This window comes from Nycticebus coucang, chromosome 2, assembly GCF_027406575.1.
Source record: "Nycticebus coucang isolate mNycCou1 chromosome 2, mNycCou1.pri, whole genome shotgun sequence".
NCBI classification, from domain to species: Eukaryota; Metazoa; Chordata; class Mammalia; order Primates; family Lorisidae; genus Nycticebus; species Nycticebus coucang.
The window spans coordinates 98,585,688-98,613,075 of NC_069781.1; the positions used below are offsets into that span (position 1 = coordinate 98,585,688).

General features: G+C 44.2%; 2 protein-coding genes across 10 annotated transcripts in view; one reads left to right on the forward strand and one right to left on the reverse strand.

Annotated features, from left to right (window-relative positions):
* The window catches only part of CDC14B (cell division cycle 14B), a 117,970-nt gene extending 114,079 nt beyond the window's left edge, over positions 1-3,891 (forward strand). For 5 of the 9 annotated variants that reach the window (XM_053577039.1, XM_053576997.1, XM_053577012.1 and 2 more), the window contains one exon: positions 109-3,891. Coding sequence is in view for 6 of the 9 variants with exons in the window: in XM_053576997.1 (XP_053432972.1) it covers positions 109-145 (37 nt within the window). In the remaining 3 variants the exon portion in view is untranslated. Of the gene's footprint in view, positions 1-105 lie in introns of all 9 variants that reach the window. The other 4 variants (XM_053577021.1, XM_053577004.1, XM_053577069.1 and 1 more) reach the window with 1 other exon arrangement.
* An 8,530-nt stretch (positions 3,892-12,421) lies between these two features.
* The window catches only part of HABP4 (hyaluronan binding protein 4), a 45,970-nt gene continuing 31,003 nt past the window's right edge, over positions 12,422-27,388 (reverse strand). The window contains exons 7-8 of the mRNA XM_053577092.1: positions 16,424-16,609; positions 12,422-14,102 (exon numbers count right to left, since the gene is read on the reverse strand). Coding sequence (XP_053433067.1) covers positions 14,046-14,102; positions 16,424-16,609 — 243 coding nt within the window. The 3' untranslated portion in view covers positions 12,422-14,045. The remainder of the gene's footprint in view (positions 14,103-16,423; positions 16,610-27,388) is intronic.

Here is a 27,388-nt window from a genome sequence, read left to right on the forward strand (position 1 = left end):
TTCAGCATGTCAGTATTTTTATTCTGTTGCCTTCCTTGTCTTTGATAACTCACTGTGGGACGCTTTCGAACCTTCACGGTAAAATCCTTTTTTCTCCCCCTCCAGTAGTCCCTCCATTTCAAGGACTAAAACAGTCTTGCGTTAAATAAAAGCCTGTGACGAGAGCTGAAGAAGGACCCTAGGAACAGAAAGCTGCAACAGGACTTAGCACAATTTGACAACAAAACAAAATTGCAAAAGCCTTAGTTGCTTTCCACCTAAGAAGTTGATGCAGTGAAGAGACTGTCCACTGGAGCTGAGATAACTGAGTTTCGGTACAAGTGAATGACTTGAAGGACGACCCAGCTCTGCTCTCATAGAACCGTCTCAAGCTTAAGCAACAAAAATGCTGTTGTAAATTTAGTCTCAGGTGTAAATACCCAAGCCCTCTGTGACCCGGAGAGCTGGCTAGCCCACGTGGTGCGTGCGTGTCCCTGTGATGGCAATCATTGTAGCTGCTGGCCTCCAGAATAGAGGATCTCTTGGAGGTTTTTATGTATTTATTTTCTGTTCACCCTGTGACCCCGTGTCAAAATTTATACAGATAAAAAAGACATTACTGAAATGATACTTTCTGTAATTTGATACTATTGGGCTTAATCATTTTCACTTTACTATTTGTAATACTGTTACAATGTTAACTTTGTTAAGTACCCAAGCTGCTTGTCTTCCACCAAAGAGTGCTTTATACTAACAAGAATCTGTGAAAACCACATTTAAACACTGTTGCATGTTGTCATATAGAGTGGTACTTTGGTAACCTAAAACTTGCAAGAGAATATTAATGGTAGCTTTAGGAGACTCAGGAGGAGAAACTGGCTTCAGAGTTGGAAGACTGTGGCAAGTCATTCTTCCTTCTGTCATTCAGAGACTGAAGAATCGCAAGGCTGCCTATTGTTTGGTTGCCCAGTCAAACAAATTAAAATCGTATTTCCTTCCGTGTATGGAAAAAGACAACACTGTTCATTTTTCCCCTTGGAAACAGCAGTTCCAAATAATGGAGGCTTTAAAAAAATGTTATTGTTCTTTTAAAGTCTTGCTCTGTAAGTTGGGTTTTTTCCCCCTATGCTATTAGCCTAAGGACATTGATACATCTTTTGATTTCAGCAACAGTTATTTGCTTCTGGATTTCAGTTGTTTGTCCTAAGAAACTCACTGTTGCCTTTGGTTAGGCAGTACAACCAGTATCTCTTTGCGGAGTGCCTTCTCCCTTCCCCTTTCTGAAACACAGCGGAGTCTATGATATAAAGCAGTCACAAGGCAGGATTTATTTGCTGCTAAGAAACAAACAAAAATGAGGCCCCAAATAAAAGATTATTTTGCACTTACCTTGGTTCCTCCCTTAGTAAGAAGTGGATGATTTAGTTACTATTAACCAGGTTTTTTGTCTGTGCTAGTTTGGAGAACGGAGGGATGCAATATTTGGCACTGGAGAGCAAATGCCCTCCTGAGCCAGGAGGAACGTATCAGGTCAGTAGGCAGTTCCACCTTAAGGAGCTGCCTTTTTTACAAAACTACTAGGGATAGAAAGTGGTTGGAATAATCAGGTTAAAGTCTTTAGTGCACAAAGTACCTGAGAGACAATGGCTCTGTTCTGGTGTTTACTGTCTTGGAGTAAGTGTAGAACTGACATTGAGGGAGACGGAAGATGCCACTGTCAGCCAAGTGGCTCCTTCCCCACCAGGCACTCTGGGGTGTGTGTGACCATGCGGGCTTTGAAACACTGGGGACCAGCTGAGGAGAAACAGCTGTTTTCTATCCCTGTAAATGAATAGGCACAAAACCCCACTTGCCTGTGGGAAGACTGCTCTTCAGTAAGATATGAGTAGCGGAGTAACACTCCTCTTGCTGTCTGTATTGAGACAATACTAAATACTCAGGCGGTGCCCATGCATATAGCATCTGATCTCGGGTCTGTTCTTCCCCGTGTGTTTTTTAAGGCCATTTCCTCCAGGAATAATCTAGGCAGTTGTCAAAGTCAGACTTCCACCTGAACCATCATTGGTTTGGCTTTTTATTGTTGCATCAGAATGAGCGAACATGCTGCCTGCCATGGCCTTGGTGAGCACTGCTCCCTTGAGGTGAATAAGCCACTTGGTATTTTGGCCTAGAGTAAAAAATATGGGTGTCGATGTGAACCATTGCTTTTTTATTTTTCAAACTGCCTTTTCATGTTGGCTGCTTGAGTTTCTAGCTAGAATTGCTAACACTGTGGCTTGTTCTAAAAATCCCTGTATTTAACTGGCTCACTGAACTGAGTCATAGGAAACTTGGGTTTGGTAAAGAAGCATTCCTTGGAATACACAAATGTCTTGGGATAATGCTTCACGTGGATGGCATAGCAACTGTATTAAACGTATGGGGAACAAAACTAGAATCCAGGAAGCTCCTGAGTCTTAACTGATGGAAAGTTCTCCTAGTGGAGAACTCTCCCCAGCCCTCCATCTGCTACCACCAACTGAAACCACAGAACACCCAGAATCTTCTGGGATTCTAACTTAGTGTCCTTGTTATACCACACACAGGACCTTTGTTGCTATGGAATATGAAACAGCATGTGTCAGATGGAGAAGTTCCTTTAGCTTAAGAGCCTTAAATAACTCTAAAAATAAACCAAAACAGTTTCCAATGGAATAAAATTAGAAATCAATTTTTTTAGGTTCCCTTGAAGTTTTCTGGGGACTCAAATCTTGAAGAGTCAGGGACAGTCCAAAGGAAGAGTGTCTGCAAAACTAGGTTCCTAGAAGTATAGACAGACTTGTACTTGGTAGGGCTAAAAAGAAACTCAGATGCTGTCTTGCCTGCCTGTGCAGAGGGGTGCTTGCGGGTGGTGCCTCCTTAGAGCAAGCAGCCGCCCTGGTGCAGTAGGCTGCTTTGCCAGTCTCCAGAACTTCTCCGTTCTCAGCTTCATGCTTAGCCTGTCACCCACCACTCCCTCCCCTGCCCTCCTAACCCTCTCACAGGGGTGATTGCTACCTCTTTTCTTGGGCCCAGACAGGTTTTAGAAGAGTTCTTAAGTGTTCCCGTGAGGCCAGTGTGTGTACTCTTGGGGCAGGATGCTTTCTGCTGGTATGTGGCGAGGGCTTCCCTGGGAGGGCCCCACATTCCCCTGGGACCATCTCTCACCTGAATCACCGTCCAGGATGCCTGAGCAGTACCCTCAGATGTCCATTCTTAATGTAGCTCCACTCCTTCGCTTCCTACGCTTTTAAAAATAATCATTGCATTTTGGAAAGCAGTGCTCATCAAAAACAACTTTAAAAACATTGTATTATTAATTTAATAGTTATCTCCCACTGAAACGGTCCTGAGGAGGCCAGCTGCTGCTCTTCCATATCCCACATCTGAGTATGCTCTATGTCACTAAGCGGAGACACTATATAGATGTGCTTAAAAGACTGGACAATTGGCCTATACTGTGTAGGAAATTACCTCCTAATTACCTGGTAGAATTAATGTCAGCACATTGTTCACCTGATGATAGTACTGAAGTTTTATATTAATAATTTGCAGACTTTTATCTAACCTGCACTCATGTACAGATTATTAAAAGTTTTAAAATGTAACTGATTAATCAGTATTTGATCAATCATTGTCCTGATTTTTTTTATTACAATGTATATTTCTAATCATATTTTTTAAAGCCTAGAGAACTGGTTGAATGAATGTTTATTTTCCTGAAGGTATTTTTAAGATAAAGCTTCATAATGGCCTGTAAACTTTGCATATATATGTAGTTTGATACGTATATTGTCACATTTGGAAATCTTGTGTATCGTTAACTTGTTTTTATACAAAATATTGAATAGTGGAAATTGTATAATTATAATCATGTAATTAAAACTATTAACCAAACTACCTTTTGATTTATTGTACTCACTTAGCATCCTGAGTTATTATGGTAGGCAGTAGTTAAAATACACAGCAGATGGAACCCAGAATCTTTATTAGTCCGTGAGGCCTGCACAGACTAGGTGGCTTAAACTGAAATGTATTTTCTCACAGTTTTGGAGGCTAGAATGCCAGAGCAAGATGTCAGCAGGTTTGGTTTCTCCTGAAGCTTCTTTCTGTGGCTGACAGACGGCCACCTTCTCACCATGCCCTCACATGGCCTCTCCTCTGTGCCTCCCCATCCCTGGCGTCTCTCTGTACATCTTAATCCCCACTTATAAGGGAGACCTGTCAGACTGGACCAGGGCCCACCCTGACAGCCTCCTTTTACCTTGACACATTTTGACGGGCAGTTTTACGCAGAAGCTATCCCATGTTACTGGCTATTGTATAATTGAATATGAAAATGAAACGAAGCAGACATATCCTCTATATGGTACCGTCACTTCTTCTAGGGATAACTCCTGCTTAGGTATATACAAAGACTGAACTCTTGTAATAAAGTAATCCAAAAGGGGCCTAATTTTATAGTCTTTTTTCACTAGGTGTAGCTTGTGAATTATCACTAAGATGAAACAAAGATGTAAAGATTTGCTTACATCTCATTCCGGTCATAGTTTTAGGAAATACTGCTGTTTCTAGCAGAGTCGGTTGACCAGTAATCTCTCCAATGTGATTTTTTTTTTTTTTTTTTTGGTCCCATCAATAAACTGAGAAACATATATCACTGGTGGTAACTTCCGCCTATGGTAAAGTTTTAGCAGAGTTTATAAAATTGTGTGCCTTTTGTGATTAAAAACCTGAATATCTAGAAAAACTTTTTTATAATAAAGTAAACACAATTGAACACAATTAGCAAGCTTTTACAATATCCTACTTTACCTTGTGTTTTAAAAATTACAATAGCTAATGCAAGTGCAAACACGAGTTGTGATCAGTTAGTGTTTGGGCAGGAAAACACAAGTTACCTTGTGACTGGTCAGCCCTGTGTGAGCCACTTAATACAGTCAGATTCTGAGGGGCTAGGGCTTCAGCATTTGAATGTAGGGGATCCAAGTCAGCCCATCACACCTTTTCTAGCAAGTGAGGGGCCTGTGTTACGAAGCCATCCTGCTCCACCTCACCACCAGCTCACGTGAAGGTCTTCGACTCTCTAGAGCAGGCGTCCTCAAACTTTTTAAACGGGGCCAATTCACTGTCCCTCAGACTGTTGGAGGGCCGGACTATAGTTAAAAAAAACAAACAAACTATGAACAAATTCCTATGCACATTGCACATACCTTATTTTGAAGTAAAAAAACAAAATGGGAACAAATATAGTCACACCACCTCATGTGGCCTGCAGAGGCTGCTGGGATGAGACTAAAGGATATCAGGCACTTGGAGTCCTGTAGGTGGTAGACGGTGGCCCCTTCTCTTCCTCTGCCATGTCTGGGCAGGACTGGTTTTGGAGCTGTCCACATCTTCATGTCTACCAAGAACTCCAGCCCCAGTGTGTTCTGTACCTGGCCTGCCTTCTGACAGTCTTCCTTGCTGGGCAGGGTCCATACCTCACACACAGCTGGAGGCTGGGCCTGGTTTTGCTGGGGAGTTACCTAGTTCCCCTTAGGCTGGGTCTTGATTTGTACTAGGATATGTGTTTCCAGAGTAAGGACCAGAGGGACCTGTCTTCTCATCCCTCTCTAAACTCCTCCCATATGGGACCCTCTAGGTGTGACATTTGCAAGCCCTGCTGCCCTCTGCCTTTCCTGGTTTCCCCTGAGGACAGGGCTGGGTCCTGTGTTGTCCTCTTGATCTCAGCAAGGTGTTGCTACCAGCTGAGCAGTTCTGTAAAGTTCCTATGTGTTGGCCAGGGAGCAGCTTGGCAGCAAGGCCTTGCAGCCTGCAGGGCCTCCAGTGAAACACAGGCACACCTGCGCCTCCCAGGCAGGCCCATGCCTACCAATGGTGTGCAGTGGGAGCGATGGATGTGGAGCCCCCTGGCCCTGTGGACACCTGTCTCCTGTGTTGTCTGGAACCACACTGCCCAGTGCTTATTTACTGTGAGGACAATTTGCTGATGTCCTCTGCTTCTGTTTGCCACACTACGAAAAAAGCATTTTTTTCCTTGGGGCTACAGTGTTTTATTCGGTCAAGATAGGTCAAAAGATGTCTTGAGTTATATATGCTTCACGAAGCCCTGGGCTCCAAACTAGTATTAAGTTAAATACAACTCGCATGGCAGTGAATGTGTTAAGTAAAATGATAATTTTTAAAAATGACTATATTAGAAGTTAGAATAGAGTTAAATGAGATAATACACGCAAAGTGCTTAAAACAGTGTTAGTAGATGCATAGCTTTCAATAAGTTATTTGGTCATCCACTTCAGGTAGTTTTCTCTAGTTAACTGGGTAGAGACTGATGCTGATAAATTATTACAGCCCCCCAGTGTCCGGTAGTTTTGGTACTTGCAGGGTAGTTTTGTGCACATATGATGGTGTAAGCATTTTAACAGAAGTCAAAGTATTTTGGTGTGAAGGGGGGATATCCACATCTCTTGAGAGTGGTTTGTTCATGGCAAGGAATGGGTCAATAAGTGCATAGTGTTTGGATTTAAAGAAACTAGCACGGCTCCCTGTGCCATGGGGGTGCAATGTCAACTCTGCTTTTTCTCTCTCCTCCCGTGTGTCCTAAGTGCACTGCGGGTGCCCTGGAACGTAGCATGTAGGAAGGAATTCACCAAAAATGAAATTTTTACCTCCTTTGTAGTATGCCATGACTTATGCTACTATTTTCTCCCCATTGTTGGCCTTGTGGGTGGTTTCCAGCTGTTTGCTGTTCCGACACTGCATGAAGATCCTCCCTGGGTGGTGCTGGTCATTTCCTTAGGGTAAATTCTTACAGAAGGGATTTCTGAATCTAAGGATGCACAGCTTTTGCTATACATTGCATCAAAAAGTAGCCTGATCCAGCTGTTCAGAGCATGGGCCCCCACTGTGTGGGTACAAACCCTCGCTCTGCCACTTACCAGTTCTGTGATTTAAGTCAAGTTACTTAGACTCCCTCACCTGTTCCTTCTCAAAAATGGGAGAGGCAGTGTCTCTCACATGGGGCTGTGTGCAAGGATTAAATAAACTAGTTTTTGTTAGTCACTTAGAACAGTGCCTGGCACATACTAAGAGCCACGTGTATTGTTTAATAAAAAATATAAAATTGTTGCCTTAATGCTTTCCAAGAGGACAGTGACAATGTACAGTCCCCCATAAACCTCTTCCTCCCCCACTAGCAGCTCTTGTGACATTGGTGATCTGGTTAATAGCATGCATGACACTGGTCCCAGTGCCATGGGTCACAGGCCACCACACTCTCCGGCTGTATACAGTCCTGTCTTTTGCTGGCAAAGGATGCCTATGTGTTATACAGCCTCATCATTTCCGTAAGTTTATGGGAGAAGAAAAGAATAAAATCCTTTTGAGCAAACCTTTCCAGGCACCTGCCCTAGACCTTCTCCAACTGTCTCCCTGGAGACACTGGCCCATGTGGGGATGGAGATCCTTCTATGCCACCCTGATGCACATCTGGCCACCTTGCCTTGTCTCTAACTATGTCTCATCTCTTTGCTAGCAGGGCTGTATGGCTTTGACATGCTTCTGGATGACGCGTGCTCTGACCACACTGACATCCCCAGGTAAGGAGGCCCCCAGCCCGGCAGGGCCAGACCTACCATGGACTGCCCACCACCAGGGCTGTACCCCCTCAGCCAAATATATTTTCAAACGGGGAGTTTGGGGGTGGAATAGCTGGAACAGAGGAGGTGTTGTGGTTTGTGCATTATTTTACTTGGAGAAAGACAATGGTTCCTCCTCACCCTGGGTGTGTTGCTCTTTGAAAAACAAGACAGCTTTTCAGGCAGCCTCATTCTCCCTTGCGTAGGACTCTCCAGAAAACGCTGTATGTCTGGTGTCCCTGGCACCCCACGCCCACTCGGTGCCAGTAGACAATCCACAACCCCACACGTTTTCAACCAAGTCCAGGGTGAGGGCTGTCCCCAGCTGGGAGCCACTGACCAGTGTCAGCACAGCTTTCCTTGCAGCAGCATGACAACCACCACACAGGCTCGGTGTCAGTGGGCACAGGAAGAGGCTGGATGAAAGGTCTCACTTAGTGGGGTGCGAGAGTGGGACTCACCCCTGGGAACGGGCCCCTCAGACTGCCGGGTGGCCCTTGTGTGGGTGAGCAAAGCGCCTTCCTGCCTGGCCCTAGTTTATCCCCCTGTGCCTGGAGCAAGGGGTCTCTTGTGACACAATTGGAGGACACACGGGAGCTTCCCAGGTAGGCCCGGGATGAGCATGTCCTTAAGCAGCAGTTGAGTTCATTCTTCACTGTTGGATAGGACAGGACAGGAGGGCAGATGGCCGGCGGCCACCCTGGACCACTTGTGTTGTTCGGAGGGGTTCTGCTCTGGTCAACCCTTGATCTGCCTTGTTGTTGAGGAAGGGGTCCAACCCTGGCTGTGTGCGCAGTGACTCCCTGACACAGGGTCTGTTGTGATGGTAAAAAACAACTCTGCCCATCTGCTCCTTTTTCCAGTGATGACTGGCTGTCCCGGATTGTAACCTTTCTAGACCGGCTTTTAATCTGGCTCGGGATCCACAGGCATTAGACCTCCAGAGGTGGTCTCTTGGATGTACAGCACTCACCATCTGGAATTCTCTCCAGGTGCGATTTAGGCCCGTACCTCAGCCTCTCAGCAAAAGAGTGTTCTTGCCTCATCCTCTGCTGGGTATTGAGATTTCAACCCAGGACCTTCCTAGCGGTGGTCTGGGGCATGACTGTGTCTCAACTGGGTTGGGGAAGGGACAAGGTGTCACCCTCTCTGGCAGCAGGTCAATCCCAATCCCAGTCCGGCATAGCTTCTTGAACTTTCTTATGTTAGGAGCCCCTGGTGACTATCTGTTGGACACTGAAGCCCCTTCATCTGCCAGAAAAGTTCACACCAGTTTTGAAAGGTGCCATGGGGCAGGACTATTTATAGCAGCTGGCTGGCCTGGCTGGTCACCACATGCCCTGGGAGTGCTGCTGGTGCAAGGGTGTGTGTGTGTGTGTGTGTGTGTATGTGTTTGTGTGTGTGTGTAGGGAACCTGTTTCAGTCCTCCCAACCGCCTACTGTCCCCACACTGGCCTTCTAGGATCCTCAGTAGAAGTTCCTGTGGCTCTTTCCACCTTGGTCACAATGTCCCACCTCCCATAACCACATCCCTCACAGGCCACCTAACCATCCCATTTTTCCTGCTTCCCTCCTATCCACCTTTCCCTCTCACTGGAAACCCAGCATGTCCTACTGACTTCCACTCTATCCCTTCACCACCAGAACATGCAGGCTCTCATCAGCCTGCTTAGGCCTTGACTCAGATGCCTAAAAGTTTTCCTTACCATTGCCCTAATGCGGGCCAGTGTCTGAGTGGGCCACCAGTACAGTTGAGCAGGTTGTCCATCATACAACTTCAGGAAGCATCACATATACTCAACATGAGTCCAGTCCCCATGGCCGGACAGCATACCACACAGGTGCCTAGCTAGGGAAGCCCTGCTGGAGGCATCCTCAGTGCCTTGGTGGGGTGGTATGTTTTACCCTGCCTCAGTGTCTGAGAATGTTTGAGAACACTCAGAAGCCCCTGTGAGGCTCATGTAACACTTGACACATTATTCTCACGCAACAGGCATCCCCAACTTAATAAATGGCTTTGTGCTCCCAAAGTTTTGTAAGACAGCCCCCTGGAATTGGGGTCATTTTTGCAAAGAAACAATGTTTAAAAGGCAGTTGAACATTCTCTGCTCCATTGATTGGACCTGCTTTGCTCATGGTGTAGCTGTGAGGGGTTGTGAAAGCCTTTGTGGTTTACTTGGAGAAATTCCTTTCACCTGGATTCCTGGAAACCTTGTGGCCCAGGTAAAGGCTTTCATGGGGCAACAGAAGATGGGCAGAGAAAGCCTGGACCAGGCAGAGGCTGCAGGAGCTGCTGGGCCCTGAAGCCTGAATCGCCTCCCTGAGGCCTGGGGGGAGCATGGCTTTGATCCCCCGACCAGTGCCTGCTGGTGGCCTGGAACCTAATATCTTGGCCTCTCAAGTCTTGCTACCTCTCTCTGAGCAAGAACCTAAAAAATAAAGCTCCCATGACACCTGCCTGCCCTGCGTGCCTGTGTGGGAAGCACGTGGTGGCCCTCTGTACTGCTGTGCTGGGTGCCGGGGCTCATCTCACACTGCTCAGGGTGGCTGAGCACAGCACACCCTCAAGGGGCTTGGTCTCTTGCCCTTATGCTTTGCCCAAGGGACTAATCATTTAACTGAGAATTTCAGGAGTGTATAGAAAGACCATGAGGTTTGGGGACTGAGCCTGGTTTCTGCCTCTACCCTCCTCCATTCCTGCCCAAATACTGGCTGGGATGTATGAAGCCTGTGCTTGCTTGTTGCCTGGCCGAGGCAAACAAGACAGCACTCACAGGTTTTTGGGAACTGCCAGGTCCTCCAGGAACCAGGCTTTGCCACAGGTGCAGTGGGGAATGGTCGGGTGGAGGGAGAGTCCTCAGACTTAAAAGATGTCCAGATCAAGGACAAACTATAGTGTTGAGGGTGTGCCTGTGGGCAAGGGTTCCTGTAAGTCAGGGTAGTGGCTCCTGCTAGAGTAGGCGGCTTCAGAGGAAAATGTAGTTGCAAATAAATTTTGCACTTTTATCTGTATCTTATTTAGCAATAAAAAGGTCTGTAAATCAGCTTGGTGCCCATAGCTCAGTGGTTATGGTGCCAGCCACATACACCGAGGCGGGTTTGAACTCAGCCTAGGCCAGCTAAACAACAATGACAACTGCAACAAAAAAATAGCCGGGTGTTGTGGCGGGTGCCTGTAGTCCCAGCTACTTGGGAGGCTGAGGCAGGAGAGTTGCTTAAGCCCAAGAGTTTGAGGTTGCTGTGAGCTGTGACTCCACGGCACTCTACCAAGGGTGTCAAATTGAAACTATGCCTCAAAAAGAGAGAAGAAAAAAAAAGTCTGTAAATATTCCCCCTTGCTTCCTTTTTCCCTCATTCCCTTTACACATGGCCCCTGTGGGACACAGCCAGGCAGAGCAGTACACACCTGAGACGCCAGTGTGTCAGCCACCGGTGAGCTTCAGGGAGGGCGTGGGGAAGGCTGTTCTCTTGGGGCGCCCAGAATGTCTGCTACCAGTGAGTGTTGGGTAGGGTGCGGGGAAGGCTGTTCGCACAGGCAGGGATCCATGTGGAAGGCTGTGAGAAGACTGCAGCAGCAAAAGAAAAATGGCAAACCTTCTCTCAATGAAACTGCTGCCACAGCAGAGGCAACCTGTGGAGCAGGGGCCAGGCCTGTGCTGCTGGCAGGATGGCTCAGGAGCAGGCCGCTCATGGGACTTGCCATCGCCATATGGTGGACCGATGACGTCCACACCTCTGAAATCCCTGTGTGCCAGAATGGCATAGCGTTGCTGCATGAACAGAAACAAAAGGATCTGAACTGTGACCAACCCAAGAAAGAGAGGGCCTGGCTCGGACAGGCCCACCTTACACAGGGAGATAACGCCAAAGGCTCAGCAGCAGTGTTAGGCTAAAGTGTACTTCTCCCAGTAGCCTGCCAGATGTTCAAAGCACCCAACTCTGACTGCAGAGCTGTTCCCTACCAGCAGCAGCAGCTTCTGCGCTGAGGCCGCATCTTCCTGGCCTGGTGAATCAAATGTGCAACTCAGCTTTCCATCCAAAGTGGGGGGACAGGCCTCTCCCCTCCAGGGAGAGGCACCCCCGACACAGCAGTGTGCGTATGGCTGTGAGCTTGCCCTCCAGCTTCCTCAGGCAGGTCCCAGGACTTCACTGCCTTCAGCTGCCCCCCTGGCAGCACAAGTCAGATGCCCCTAAGACCCAGCAGGGACCTCCTGGTTCAGAAATCCAGTCAGGTCTGGGAGTGGCTGACCTGCCCTTAGAGATCAAAATCGCTTGACCTATACTTTTTGAGAGTGCCTAGAAGACTGACAGTGACTGAAAGTGTTTTCACAGGTCAAGAAACACGGTGCCCAGGGTGCCCTATCCTCCTGACATGTCTGCACCCAAGGTCCTGCCTTGTGTTAGGTCCAAGTCCACACTCCCACTGCCACCTCACCTATGCACATTAACCCCCTGCCCTCTCCTACTCTGTCTTCTCTGGGGCACTTGGGCTGCAAGACAACCAAGAATGGGCACAAAAAACCCTATATTCATTTGCTCTACCACATGGTGAGAGGTAGCCCTGGCAAGCCCGTCACAGACTCAGAAATTGTGGCATGTCCCCCAGAACTGTTTCTGACCACATGACTCAAGACAGCTCCCTGATATAGGAATTGTCAGTATGTCTGAAAAGGAAGCTGTGTTTCACAACTGGTTAACACTAAATCAAGTGCTATGGGCTTTTCAAGTGTTATTCACAAAACTAATGGAATTTTCTTTAAAGGGGCCTTCAAAGCTAACATAAGGCCAAATGACTTACTTAACATGACAGCTTCAAACTTGCTGAGTAATGACATAGCCCATTACACCAGCTGACTACTATGACTAAACCTGGCATTCACTCTCACAAGATTTCTTAACTTAGATTGGGGGCGTGGGAGAAAGGGAATAAAACAATCAGTTAATATACTTTAGTACTCATATCTTAATTTAATGACAAGAGACCAAAACCAGGCTGTCACCCAAAGCAAACATCCACAACTGACCATAACAAGTCCAGGGGTTCAGCTTTGATTAAACAAAATCACTACCTCTTTCTGCTGTGGCCTAGGTATGACCAAAAGTACACAAAGTTAGGAAGAAACACTAACCTTTATTTACACTTGGGTTCCAGTTGAGCTATCTTAAGACAGTGTAGCCAAGTGGGAAAAAGCACAGATCCTGGGACCAAGGTTCAAATTCCATCACAAGCATACAAACTGTGTGATAACAGGTTTCTTCAGGGGAGTGGGGACAGCATCACCTCAGCTTCCAACAGTGGCTATAGCTGCCTCTGCCCCCATGCCCTCTGGCCCTCTTCCCCTTAGGCACCAGGTGGGGAGGGTGGCTGTGCTTGGCTCCTGGTCTCAGCTCCCCTGTTTAGGGTGGGACTCTGGCGAGTTATTGAACCTCTGAGATATCCCTGAGCCCCAAGCTTTCACCAAAAGCAAATAAAGAACTCTAGATCTGCGGCAAAGACCAAGTAAGAAAAACACAAGTGTCCAATAAATATTAGTTACTTACAACTCTTCCCCCAGGACAAAAGCAGAGGGCCTTTGTACATAGCTATTGAATTCTGAGTCTAGTTTTAAGGGAGAAAAGGATATGGTGGTGTCTTTTGCCAAGACCCCTTTTCACTTGGAGAGTTAAATAACATGATTTTAAAAACCATATACTTAATACTCATCCTAAAAACCACTCAAACACTAAATATACGTATATGTGTACACACAGAAACCACGAGGTAGTTTAAAACACCATTAAAAATAATACTTTCTCTGATTCTTTGTCATGGAGTGCTGACCTGTGGCTGCACAATAGCTGCTTAAAATTATTGGTTAAATGAAAACCAGAACTCAAAATATTCCAGGAGATTGTATAACATTTACAAGTAAACGGTAAATATAATTATATTTTAAATTTGTGATCTCTGAAAACTAGGCTATGACTGCTTTAAATTAACAGTTCCAGGTCTATGGACTTCTTCATACTAAAAGACACAGTCTTCTGACATCTGTACAATTTACTAAGTAATCTCCATAGAGTCTATTTTACAAGCTACTTTGTGCTCATGTGGAGGAGTCAATATAATCTATGTACACATTTTAAACATTATCTTGGGCAGCATTTGGAATTCCTTAAATAAGAAAATAGCCACTGCTCTTCACCTTCTCGGAAAGTGTTGAACTGACCTCCTGATAGGAAGTTCCTGCTTGAGAAAGCCCCTTAACCCCACACCCCCCAGACCATAAAGTGCAACAAATTCACACGACAGGGGAAAAGCAACATCTATTGTTCTTAGAGTCTGACTCTCTTCCCACAGCAAGAAAAGTCTCTTCGTAGGTAGCTACCCTGCTCATGGATGCCAGGGAAACACAGGGCTCTGCTCTTTCAAGCCAGAGCAGGAAAGTCTTCCGGGTCATCTGGGTTGGGAGCAACATCTTGTATCTGGAAAAGAAAAGAAACATTTTGAAACCCACAGCCAATTTTCCCATTCCTAGTGTGTCCATCACTGGACACTCCAGTGTGAAATAATGGGGGGCCTGGCACCCACACTGCAATAAAGGAGGGTCCATAGTGGATAGGAGCATTGCAGGGTTACCACAAACCCAGGAAAAGGCAGCACTCCCCTCTCACACGCCCCTGGCCACTGTTCTTCTCCTTCCTCGAAATCCTCTTTATATCTGCCATTTCCTTCATCCAGTAAAGAACATTTACTATGTGCCGCACACTGGAGATACCAGGATGAGTATGACAATTCCTGTCTTCTGGGAGCTCACACAGCTAGAGAGGGAAAGGCTGAGAAAGTTAAGTTGGGAACTTTAGTAACAGATGTTCTGGGAATTAGGGGCGCACAGTAAGCACATTCAGTGCAATTTTGTGGCAAAGTAGACATCAAGGTCAAGTGAGGTTTTCTAGAATAAGCCTCAGAGGATGAGCAAAGAGAACACAGACTGGGAAACTGTGTGACCTGACTCTGAGGCGGGTGGCCCGAGGCAGGTCTGTGCTGGAGGAGCACAGGTGGGCGGCAGGGGCACAGAGCATGTGCAGAGAAGAGCTGGTGCCAGGACAGTCCCAGGACAGTCCCAGATCCCAGGACAGTCCCAACACAGTCCACGCTGAGTAGTTCAGGTGGCCAGAGCTCTGCTGTTGAAAAGGAGTGCATATTTTCTACTCACAAAATAGATCCCTTTTCAAATCTAGCCTCAAACATACTTAGAAAAAATAATTTTGTTGGTATCAGTCTTGGTTAGGTAAAAACAAACTATAGGCACCTCTTCCAGGAGCTGCTGCCTACAGTAACGGAATCAGGCAGTAAAAGGAACACTGCCAAGACCAGCCACCAAGAAGGAAGTCTGTGCCTGCTCCACTGTCAAAAGGACCATATGGGCCAGGCACTGCCTGTCATCCTAGCACTCTGGGAGGCTGAGATGTGTGGTTTGCTTAAGCTCAGAAGTTCGAGACCAGCTTGAGCAAGAGTGACACTTTGTCTCTACTAAAAACAGAAAAACCAGCCAGGTGTAATGGCACATGCCTGCAGTCCCACCTGCTTGGCAGGCTGAAGCAAGAAGATCTCTTTTGAGCCCAAGAGTTTGAGGTAGCTGTGAGTTGTGATGCCACAGCACTCTACCCAGGGCAACAGAGTTGTGACTGTCTCAAAAACCAACCAACCGGGCGGCACCTGTGGCTCAGTCGGTAAGGCGCTGGCCCCATATACCAAGGGTGGCGGGTTCAAACCCGGCCCCGGCCAAACTGAACAAAAAAATAGCCAGGTGTTGTGGCAGGCACCTGTAGTCCCAGCTACTCGGGAGGCTGAGGCAAGAGAATCGCTTAAGCCCAGGAGTTGGAGGTTGCTGTGAGCTGTGTGATGCCATGGCACTCTACCGAGGGACATAAAGTGAAACTCTGTCTCTACAAAAAAAAAAAAAAAAACCAACCAACCAACAAAACAGACTACGCGGTGGCCCATGCTGGCCACAGGTTTCATGTCTGGATCCCAGTAACTAGGTGCTCATAAGCCCATTCATGCAATATACCCACTACATGCTAAGCACTGTACTTGGCACTGGGGAAACCAATGATGCGGAAAAGCAGACGTGATTTCTGTCCACTGGAAAGTGAGCAGATTAATCAATAATCACACCAGTGAGAGTACAACTACAAATGGAGATAAGGCTTCAAAGAAAAGAAATAAAATCCTTTAATCAAAGACCCTGACTGGTCCAGGAGATGTAATCCAAGAAACATTCTCTGAGGAAGCGAGGCTGGAAGGATCTACTCTAGGTAAAAGGCTATGAGGTGGTAGGAGGAGCAGCAGGTGCAAGGCCCATGGTGTGAGCAGTGTGCAGCATAAGGAGCTGGAAGCAGAGCAGCCTTGGCTGAGGAGTGGGCAAGGCCGGTAAGGAAAGGTAAGCCAGGGAGGGAATGAGGGGGCTGATGACAAAGGGTCATGAGGAGTTTCATCTACCTGAAAGCACAATCTCTCAGATGGTCTGTTCACCCTGAGCCTGAGGACCTTGTCTGACACAGACTAGGAGTAAGTTTTCTCTGGTCCTGGAAGTGTATTCACAGCACACAGTGATCGGCTCCCTGCAGACCTGGGAAGCCTCTGACTGATGTCTGTGTACCTCCACTATCACTCCAAATGCTCCAGCTTATGACCCACACTGGCTAGGGCAGAAAGCAACTCCAAAATCAGACCACCATGGGCCTAGGGCATCCTCATCCTCACTTCCTTCAGCAAACCATCCAAGATTTATAATACCTACCACTGCTTCCACTCTGGATCCATAGTTCTCTGCCCTCCTGATCCGTCCCCGGCCTCCCCGGGTACCACCTCTGGTTCCACGTCCAGGTCGAGGGAGGTTACCAAAATTAATCTCCAACTGGGATGTGATGTCATTGGTGGCTTTCCGGAAGACATGGGAATCATCTTCATAGTCATCCTTTACCATCTGAAACAGAATGACAGCATCAGACATGCACACATGTACAGCCACCTCCATGAACACTCACTCAGCTGAGCATCTGAGGGATAAGTCACTCTGATATGTGTACAGGGGCTGACCACCATTAGGGGCTGGAAAGCCATTCCCCAAAGGAAGACAGCACTGCTATTCACAAGCAAGTTCTGTACATTTCACAATCACATTTTCTTGTTATTACAATCTTAATCCAAGCATCTCCGAACTTACTGATTTCAAGTGAGACCAAATTTCCATCAGAAGAGCAGGTTAAGATAGATGTAAGTGTTAACATGAATAATAGCAATCAACATAAAATGTTTTATATCTACTTCTAAGATTAAAGGTTTTTTTTTTGTTTTTTTGAGATCGAGTCTCACTCTGTCCCTCTGGATAGAGTGCCCTGGTGTCATAGCTGACAGCAACCTCAAACTCCTGGGTTCAAGCGATCCTCTTGCCACAGTCTCCCAAGTGACTGGAACTACAGGCACTCCTCACAGTGCCTGGCCGGTTGTTCTATTTTTAGTAGAGACAGGGTGTCACTCTTGCTCAGGCTAAACTTGAACTCCTGAGGTCAGGTGATCCACTGAGCCCAGCCTGAGATTAAAAGGTTTTAATTTATGCTTCTTACCTTTTTTCTTTAAATTATTATTATTTATTTAATTTCCACTGGGTTGTTGTTGTTGCTGCTGTAGAGACAGTCTCAATTTATCACCCTCGGTTCAGTGCTGTGGCGTCACACAGCTCACAGCAACCTCCAACTCCTGGGCTTAGGCGATTCTCCTGCCTCAGCCTCCTGAGCAGCTGGGACCACAGGCGCCCGCCACAACACCCAGCTAATTTTTTGTTGCAATTCGGCCGGGGCTGGGTCCGAACCCACCACTCTTAGTATATGGGGCTGGTGCCCTACCCACTGAGCCACAGGGGCCACCCCCTTTTTTCTTTTCTTAAGAGACAGGGTCTCACTCTGTCATGCAGGCTGCAGTGCAATGGCATAATCACAGCTTACTATAACCCTGAACTTCTGGGCTCAGGTCTGAGTCTTCTGCCTTAGCCTTAGAGCAGCTGAGACAATAGGCATGTGCCATCACTCCTGGCTAATTTTTAAACTTTTTGTAGATATGGGGTCTGGCTATAATGTCCAGGCTAGTCTCAATCTCCTGACCTCAAGTGACCCTCCTGCTTCAGCCTCCCAAAGTGCTGGGATTACAGGTGTAAGCTATTGCACTCAGCAAATTTCTGCTTATTTTCTGTCCTGTTTGTTCACAAATTCTACTTTACAAACAAGGAAATATTTCCTATCTAGAATAGACCTTCACAGAGAAATTTCTCTCAATGTAGGTGCTGACTGTACAAGTATGTGTTAAAAACCGCATGACTTACAATAAGCAATTCTAACTCAAAATACATAAAAATTTTATAAAACAACGAAGTATGGTTATCTGAGTATCACTACCAGTGCGACAGAGTCAATCTGCTCTTTAAGAACTGCTTTAGGCAAAAGTCTTTGAGAAACTGTTTTATTTTAAGAAGTCAAATAAGTTCTATCTCTTGTTAAAAGAAAACTATATTAAATAGTAAATCTCATCCAAATTTGATTTGGCTTCAATGTATAAAGAAAAAACAACAAAACATTTCACTTTAAGTAAAATATAAACCTATAGCAAACATGCCAATCATTTTGGATGAGACTTTCCAAAGTAATATTTTTTCCCCCAAAAAATAATGTTTAACATAATGATGTTAAACATTCCTTTACAACTTGTCTGGGAAATGGGATAAAATTTCTATGAACACATTCATCCCTTTGGGGCATATGTTAACATTTGTGTCCTCTTTAAAGTTTCATATTAAAATAAAGTAGAGGCTTAGCAAGATGGACTCTTGAAGTTAAGGTGAAGAAAAGCAATCCAGGAGCACTGACACTGTGGTAAAAAGATAAATACACAAAAAATGGTAACAGGGAAAATATTAATAACAAACTACTGCCTTATTGAGAAAACTAGCTCTCAGTGTGCACCAGCAGGGCAACAGTAGGTAAAGTTAGCCTCCTGGGCTGTGCTGGGTGCCATCAGAAGACGGGCCAGAGTGCAGTGGAATGAGGAGCAAACTCACAAAGGCCTGGGTCCATTCCCAGTTCTGTGTGGCCCTGCCCAAACTGCTCTCACTGCTCAGCTCATTTCACAGGTTTATTGTTAGGTCTGAACTTTCTAGCCCAACAAGAAGTACTTTTCTTGCTTTTGCCTCTTAGGGTATCCAGAACAAAGTCAACTAATGACTGTAAGATTTAGTTAATGTTGCTTTAAGAACAATTGCTGGGGCTGCTGTGCCTGAGCGAGCACCAGCCATCCCTTAATAAATCATTCATTTCATCTGCAGTGTCTGCCTTTGTGTCTCTGACTAGGCCAGTGGACAGCAATATCTGGCGCAGCGAGCAGGGTACGGCTGGATTGAACGTGGTCGACTATCTACTGGACTATCTACTGGACTATCTCCAGTCTCCAACCATAAGGGAGTCAGCAAGAGACGTCAGGACCCCAAGAAGAGGACAAACACAGTGGAAAACTGGCAAGTGGTTGCGTGTGTTCAATTGGTCTAATCCTGCCGGCAGCTTTAAGAACAGCAGCAGTGAGACTGCAAACCAGAAAGGCCTTACCTCTGAACTGTTTTTGTGTTTTTGGGCTTGGCACTCAGTTGAACTGCCGTGGGGAGAGCTTGAGCAGGAGTGCGGAGAAATTTGGGTGTTGTTTAGGGCCCCAGACTGAGCTGCTGAGCCAGATGGAGCTAATAGTGTTCGGTTCTGGGCTGCAGGGGGCCACTGTGAGAGAAGTGAGGGTTCTCAGGGTTGCAGAGCAAGGCTCAGGCGGGAGCTAGTAACCTAGTGACTGAGCAACCTGAAGACGGGGACTGAGCCACCTTACAGCCTTAACTCTCAGGGGCAGAGGGAGACCAGTTTTGGCACACTGGGTAAGTAGATAGCCACTTCCAACAGTGATCCCAGCGACAAGCACTTTCCTGGCAAAGCTTCGTCTTACCCTAGTTAAGAAGTTTACAGTGCCTTTTAAGAGGGCTGAAGAGAGATTTAGGGTCTCCACCCTGTGAGGTTTGAGAAATCAGCGGAGGCCTCCAGACGTATGGGCATTGTGATTAACATCTCATACCCCAGAAGACCACCTGTTGCCCAGACAATATTCAACAAGATATATATACTGCTTTGTTTTTGGTTGTTTTTTTCTTGTTGTTAGTTTGTTTTTTATTTATTTTGTTGTTGTTGTTGTTTTGTTTTTTAATTTCAACCTTTTCTGTACAGATTTTTTCTTTTCTTTTTTCTTTCCTTTCTTTATCCATTTTTCTAGTTTAAATACAATTTCCCATTGCTACCTTTTTCAATAATTAGAACTTCATTTTTCCTAGTGTTTCTACCCCTATTATTTGGTTTTTGACCCAATTTTATCCCATAAAGTTTTCTGTTTGCTTGTTTTGCTTTGATTTATAGCATTTTTGTCTTTCCTCTCTACTTGGTGGAGGTGGGGTAATGGGTCTGATCAGGTTAGCAAAGAGCTACTGACCTCAAGGGAGCCACCCAACCGGGCACCCCCAGAGGTTGGAGGTTTTTTTTTTTTTGTAGAGACAGAGTCTCACTGTACTGCCCTTAGGTAGACTGCCATGACGTCACACGGCTCACAGCAACCTCTAACTCTTGGGCTTACACGATTCTCTTATCTCATCCTCCCAAGCAGCTGGGACTCTTTTTAAGGTTGTGTCAAAGTACCCTACTATACACCTATATTGCTCTGTCTCCCTCTCTCTGTGCCTCTCTTCTTTTTGTCAATATTGCCTTTTACCCATCACCCCCTCCTTTCTCTATTTTCTTTCCTTTCACGATTTCTTTTTCGTTCTTTTATCCCTCCTTGCTCTTCAACCTTCTCATCCTTCTGGTCCTGTACCAAAAGGACTCATGGAAACCTTAGTCCACAGTCACGGGAACTCAAAGAGCAAGAGGAAGTGAAAGGAAAATTAGGGCAAGGAAACAGATAAAAGAAATCACTCATGAGGAAGAATCAGCACAAACCTCCTGGCAACATGAAGAACCAGTCCAGAACAACCCCGCCAAGGGACCATGAGGTAGCTAATGCAGAGGATTCCACCAATAAAGAAATGTTAGGAATGACAGAAAGGGAATTTAGAATACACGTGATGAAAACAATGAAGGAAATGGTGGAAACAATGAAGAAAACTGCTAATAAAGTGGAAAATAACCAAAAGGACATCCAAAAACAGAATCAAATAAGAGATGAACGATATGAAAAATATAGAAAGGATATAGCGGAGCTGAAGGAACTGAAGCAGTCAATTAGGGAACTTAAAGACGCAATGGAAAGTATCAGCAACAGGTTAGACCATGCAGAAGAAAGAATTTCAGAGGTAGAGGACAAAGTTCTTGAGATAACTCAGATAGATAAAGAGGCAGAAAAGAAGAGAGAGAAAGCAGAACGTTCACTGTCAGAATTATGGGACTTTATGAAGCGTTCCAACATACGACTTATAGGAATCCCAGAAGGGGAAGAAGAATGCCCCAAAGGAATGGAAGCCATACTAGAGAATATTATAAAAGAAAATTTCCCAAATATCACCAAAGATTCTGACACACTGCTTTCAGAGGACTATCGGACCCCAGGTTGCCTGAACTCTAACTGAGCTTAGCAAACACACATTGTGACGAACCTGTCCAAAGTCAAGACAAAAGAAAAGATTCTGCAAGCTGCCAGGAGTAAGCGCCAGTTGACCTACAGGGGCAAATCCATCAGAGTGAAGGCAGACTTCTCTAATGAAACTTTCCAAGCAAGAAGAAAATGGTCATGTACCTTTAATCTACTTAAACAAAAAAATTTCTAGCCCAGAATTCTATATCCTCCTAAGCTAAGCTTTAAAATTGACAGAGAAATCAAATAATTTACGAATACACAAACATTGAGGAAATTCGCCACAACAAGACCAGCTCTACAGGAAATATTTCAACCTGTTCTACACACTGACCATCACAATGGATCAGTAGCAAAGTAAAAACTCAGAAATTAAAGGACAGAACCTAACTTCCACACTGATGCAAAAGATAAAACTAAGCAATGAACTCTCACAAAAATAAGAATAGAATACTACCACACTTATCAATTATCTCAATAAATGTTAATGGCATGAATTCCCCACTGAAGAGACATAGATTGGCTGACTGGATTTAAAAACACAAGCCATCCATTTGCTGTCTGCAAGAAAACACACCTGGCTTCAAAAGACAAATAAAAACGCCGAGTCAAGGGTTGGAAGACAAGTTTTCAGGCAAATGGCATTCAGAAGAAAAGAGGAGTTGCAATTTTATTTTCAGATACATGTGGATTTAAAGCAACTAAAGTAAAAAAAGACAAAGATGGTCACTTTATATTGGTCAGGGGAAAACTACAACAAGAAGACATTTCAATCCTAAATATTTATGCACCCAATTTAAATGCTCCCAGATTCTTGAAACAGACCCTACTCAGTCAGAGCAATATGATATCCGATAATACCATAATAATAGGGGACTTTAACATTCCTCTTACAGAGCTGGAAAGATCCTCTAAACAGAAATTAAACAAAGATATAAGAGATTTAAATGAGACGCTAGAAGAACTGTGCTTGATAGACGCATATAGAACACTCCATCCCAAAGATAAAGAATATACATTCTTCTCATCACCCCATGGAACATTCTCCAAAATTAATCATATCCTGGGACACAAAACAAATATCAACAGAATCAAAAGAATTGAAATTTTACCTTGTATCTTCTCAGACCATAAGGCACTAAACGGGGAACTGAACTCTAGCAAAAACGTTCAACCCCACACAAAGGCATAGAAATTAAACAACCTTCTGTTGAATAACAGATGGGTGCAGGAAGAAATAAAACAGGAAATCATTAACTTCCTTGAGCATAACAACAATGAAGACACAAGCTACCAAAACCTCTGGGATACTGCAAAAGCAGTTCTGAGAGGAAAATTTATCGCTTTAGATGCCTACATTCGAAAAACAGAAAAAGAGCACATCAACAAACTCACCAGCCATCTTGTGGAATTGGAAAAAGAAGAACAATTTAAGCCCAAACCCAGCAGAAGAAAAGAAATATCCAAAATCAAATCAGAGATCAATGAAATTGAAAACAAAAGAATCATTCAGAAAATTAATGAAACAAGGAGTTGGTTTTCTGAAAAAATAAATAAAATAGATAAACCATTGACCAGACTAACTAGGAATAGAAATGTAAAATCGCTAGTAAACTCAATCGGAAATGATAAAGGGGAAATAACAACTGATCCCACAGAGATACAAGAGATCATCTCTGAATTCTACCAGAAACTCTATGCCCAGAAATTTGACAATGTAAAGGAAATGGATCAATATTTGGAATCACAACCTCTCCCTAGACTTAGCCAGGAAGAAACAGAGCTCCTGAACATACCAATTTCAAGCACTGAGATCAAAGAAACAATAAAAAAGCTTCCAACCAAAAAATGCCCTGGTTCAGATGGCTTCACACCAGAATTCTATCAAACCTTCAAGGAAGAGCTTATTCCTGTATTGCAGACATTATTCCAAAAATTTGAGGAGGAAGGAATCTTCCCCAACACGTTCTACAAAGCAAACATCACCCTGATACCAAAACCAGAAAAAGACCCAACCAAAAAGGAGAATTTCAGACCAGTCTCACTCATGAATATAGATGCAAAAATTCTCAACAAAAGCCTTAGCCAATAGATTACAGCTTATCATCAAAAAAGTCATACATCATGATCAAGTAGGTTTCATCCCAGGGATGCAAGGCTGGTTTAACATACCCAAGTCCATAAATGTTATCTACCATATTAACAGAGGCAAAAATAAAGATCATATGATCCTCTCAATAGATGCAGAAAAAGCATTTGATGAAATCCAGCATCCTTTTCTAATTAGAACACTGAAGAGTATAGACATAGGTGGCACATTTCTAAAACTGACTGAAGCTATCCATGACAAACCCACAGCTAGTATTTTACTGAATGGAGTAAAACTTAAAGCTTTTTCTCTTAGAACTGGAACCAGACAAGGTTGTTCTCTGTCACCTTTACTATTCAACACGGTGCTGGAAGTTCTAGCCAATACAATTAGGCAAGACAAGGAAATAAAGGGAATCCAAATGGTAGCAGAGGAGGTCAAAACTCCCTCTTTGCTGACGACATGATCGTATACTTAGAGAACACCAAAGACTCAACCACAAGACTCCTAGAAGTCATCAAAAAATACAGTAATGTTTCAGGATATAAAATCAATGTCCACAAGTCAGTAGCCTTTGTGTACACCAATAACAGTCAAGATGAGAAGCTAATTAAGGACACAACTCCCTTCACCATAGTTTCAAAGAAAATGAAATACCTAGGAATATACCTAACAAAGGAGGTGAAGGACCTCTATAAGGAAAACTATGAAATCCTCAGAAAGGAAATAACAGAGGATATTAACAAATGGAAGAACATTATCATGCTCACGGATGGTAAGAATCAACGTTGTTAAAATGTCTATACTTCCCAAAGCAATCCACCTATTCAATGCCATTCCTATCAAAATGCCAACATCGTACTTTCCAGATTTAGAGAAAATGATTCTGCGTTTTGTATGGAACTGGAAAAAACCCCGTATACCTAAGGCAGTTCTTAGTAATAAAAATAAAGCTGGGGGCATCAGCATACCAGATTTTAGTCTGTACTACAAAGCCATAGTGGTCAAGACAGCATGGTACTGGCACAAAAACAGAGACATAGACACTTGGAATCGAATTGAAAACCAAGAAATGAAACTAACATCTTACAACCACCTAATCTTCGATAAACCAAACGAGAACATACCTTGGGGGAAAGACCCCCTATTCAATAAATGGTGTTGGGAGAACTGGATGTCTACATGTAAAAGACTGAAACTGGACCCACACCTTTCCCCACTCACAAAAATTGATTCAAAATAGATAAAGGACTTAAATTTAAGGCATGAAACAATAAAAACCCTCAAAGAAAGCATAGGAAAAACACTGGGAGATATTGGCCTGGGGAAAGACTTCATAAAGAAGACTGCCATGGCAATTGCAACAACAACAAAAATAAACAAATGGGACTTCATTAAACTGAAAAGCTTCTGTACAGCTAAGGAGACAATAACCAAAGCAAAGAGACAACTTACACAATGGGAAAGGATATTTGCATATTTTCAATCAGACAAAAGCTTGATAACTAGGATCTATAGAGAACTCAAATTAATCCACATGAAAAAAGCCAACAATCCCATATATCAATGGGCAAGAGACATGAACAGAACCTTCTCTAAAGATGACAGATGAATGGCTAACAAACACATGAAAAAATGTTCATCATGTCTATATATTAGAGAAATGCAAATCAAAACAACCCTGAGATATCATCTAACCCCAGTGAGAATGGCCCACATCACAAAATCTCAAAACTGCAGATGCTGGCGTGGATGTGGAGAGAAGGGAACACTTTTACACTGCTGGTGGGACTGCAAACTAGTACAACCTTTCTGGAAGGAAGTATGGAGAAACCTCAAAGCACTCAAGCTAGACCTCCCATTTGATCCTGCAATCCCATTACTGGGCATCTACCCAGAAGGAAAAAAATCCTTTTATCATAAGGACACTTGTACTAGACTGTTTATTGCAGCTCAATTTACAATCGCCAAAATGTGGAAACAGCCTAAATGCCCACCAACCCAGGAATGGATTAACAAACTGTGGTATATGTATACCATGGAATACTATTCAGCTATTAAAAAAAATGGAGACTTTACATCCTTCGTACTGACCTGGATGGAAGTAGAAGACATTATTCTTAGTAAAGCATCAGAAGAATGGAGAAGCATGAATCCTATGTACTCAATTTTGATATGAGGACAATTAATGACAATTAAGGTCACGATGGGAGTAGGGGAAGGGGAGAGCAGAGAAAGAAGGAGGGAGGGGTGGGGAAAGGAAGAGCAGAGAGAGGGAAGGAGGGAGGGGGTGGCGTCTTGGTGTGTGCCACACCTTTTGGGGGCAAGACATGATTGCAAGAGGGACTTTACCTAACAAATGCAATCAGTATAACCTGGCTTTTTGTATCCTCAATGAATCCCCAACAATAAAAATAAAATAAAATAAAATAAAAAAATAAAAGGAAAAAAAAGGACAATTGCTGGCTACAATCTTCAATGCAGTAAGATTAACAAAGACCAAAGATCTGTGTTTAGACCAAGCTCGATGACTCAGCTAACCCAGTTGCTTCAAATATTCCAGGAGACCTCTGGAGCCAGGGAGGATGAATCTGATGTGGATTAAGGAAGAGCAGCTTCTATTTTTACCTAACATGTCAGCTGCACATTGTATATTCTGACAGCACATTTGTTTAGGAGAAAGGTTTATTTACAAAGCCCAGAGCAAAAGAGAACAAAGTACCCAGCTAGCACTGGACTTGTAAAGCAAACCTCACAGAGATTTCCAATAGAATAATGCTCTGGCCTCCTATTTCTATAAAAAGCCATTTTTTTTTTTTGAGACAGAACCTCCCTCAGTTGCCCTGGGGTTGAGTGCCGTTGTGTCATAGCTCACAGTGACCTCAAACTCTTGGGCTCAACCAATCCTCTTGTATAAGCCTCCTGAGTAGCTGGGATTATAGAGGCTTGCCTATAGTCCAGCTAGTTTTTCTGTATTTAGTAGAGATGGAGTCTCCCTCTTGTTCAGGCTAGTCTTGAACTCCTCAGCTCAAGCAATCCACCTGCCTCAGCCTCCAGAATGCTAGGATTATAAGTGTGAGTCACTGTGCCTGGCTCAAAAACCATTTCTAGTGGGACGGCTCCAAACTTATTAGTAAGGCCTCCGAGATCATGGATTGACCACAACAAGGTGGGAGGGGATCTTGTACCATAAATGCCCTCTAATCAAAGTATTCACTCAGAATACTAGTAACCAAAGTGTAAATAGGTACGTAAGCAAATGTACACAGTATAAAATTCCTGAGCTTCAAACTGAAAATCAATGAGTAACATCCAGCAGAGAGAAGAGTGTGTTCATCCCTACCTCTGCATAGGGACTAGCCTCGAGCTGTGATTGAATGATGCAAATTCTAAATTCCATAATTAGCATGCATCAGTATACTCTTTAAGTTCAGTAATGTAAACAAAATGAGATTAAATGACCATTATCAATATTTGTTCATAGGTAAAAAAAGCTAAATGTAAACTATGAGAAACAAGGCCCTCATAACCCAAAAGACCCGTGAGTAATCCCCACAGCATGGCTGGCTGTTGTAGTATGACCATGCTGCCAGGAAATGCACAGGCTTATCTTCTGCCAGTAACAGGGAAAAGGTGTCATAGAGCACAGAACCCCAACCATAGTTTAAAATGATTATCAACTCTAACACGAGTTAGAGCTGAGGGTAATGTAATCAGGAAAATACAGAGTAGCTACCCTCTGAAATGGCATCATTCTGTACCTCTTTCCTGCTTATGAGACAAAAATGAAACACAATTAACAGACAACATTTGCACAGTCTCAGCACAGTCCTGGGGTCAGCAGAAAATGCACTGTCACTCAAACTGCTTTGTACTGAAGTGTCAATATATCAAGTTTTAATTCCTCTTCTTAGTGAAAAATTAAAAGAGTGAAATTAAGCATGTATCATCTATGATTAGAAACAAGAAGCCCAGCTA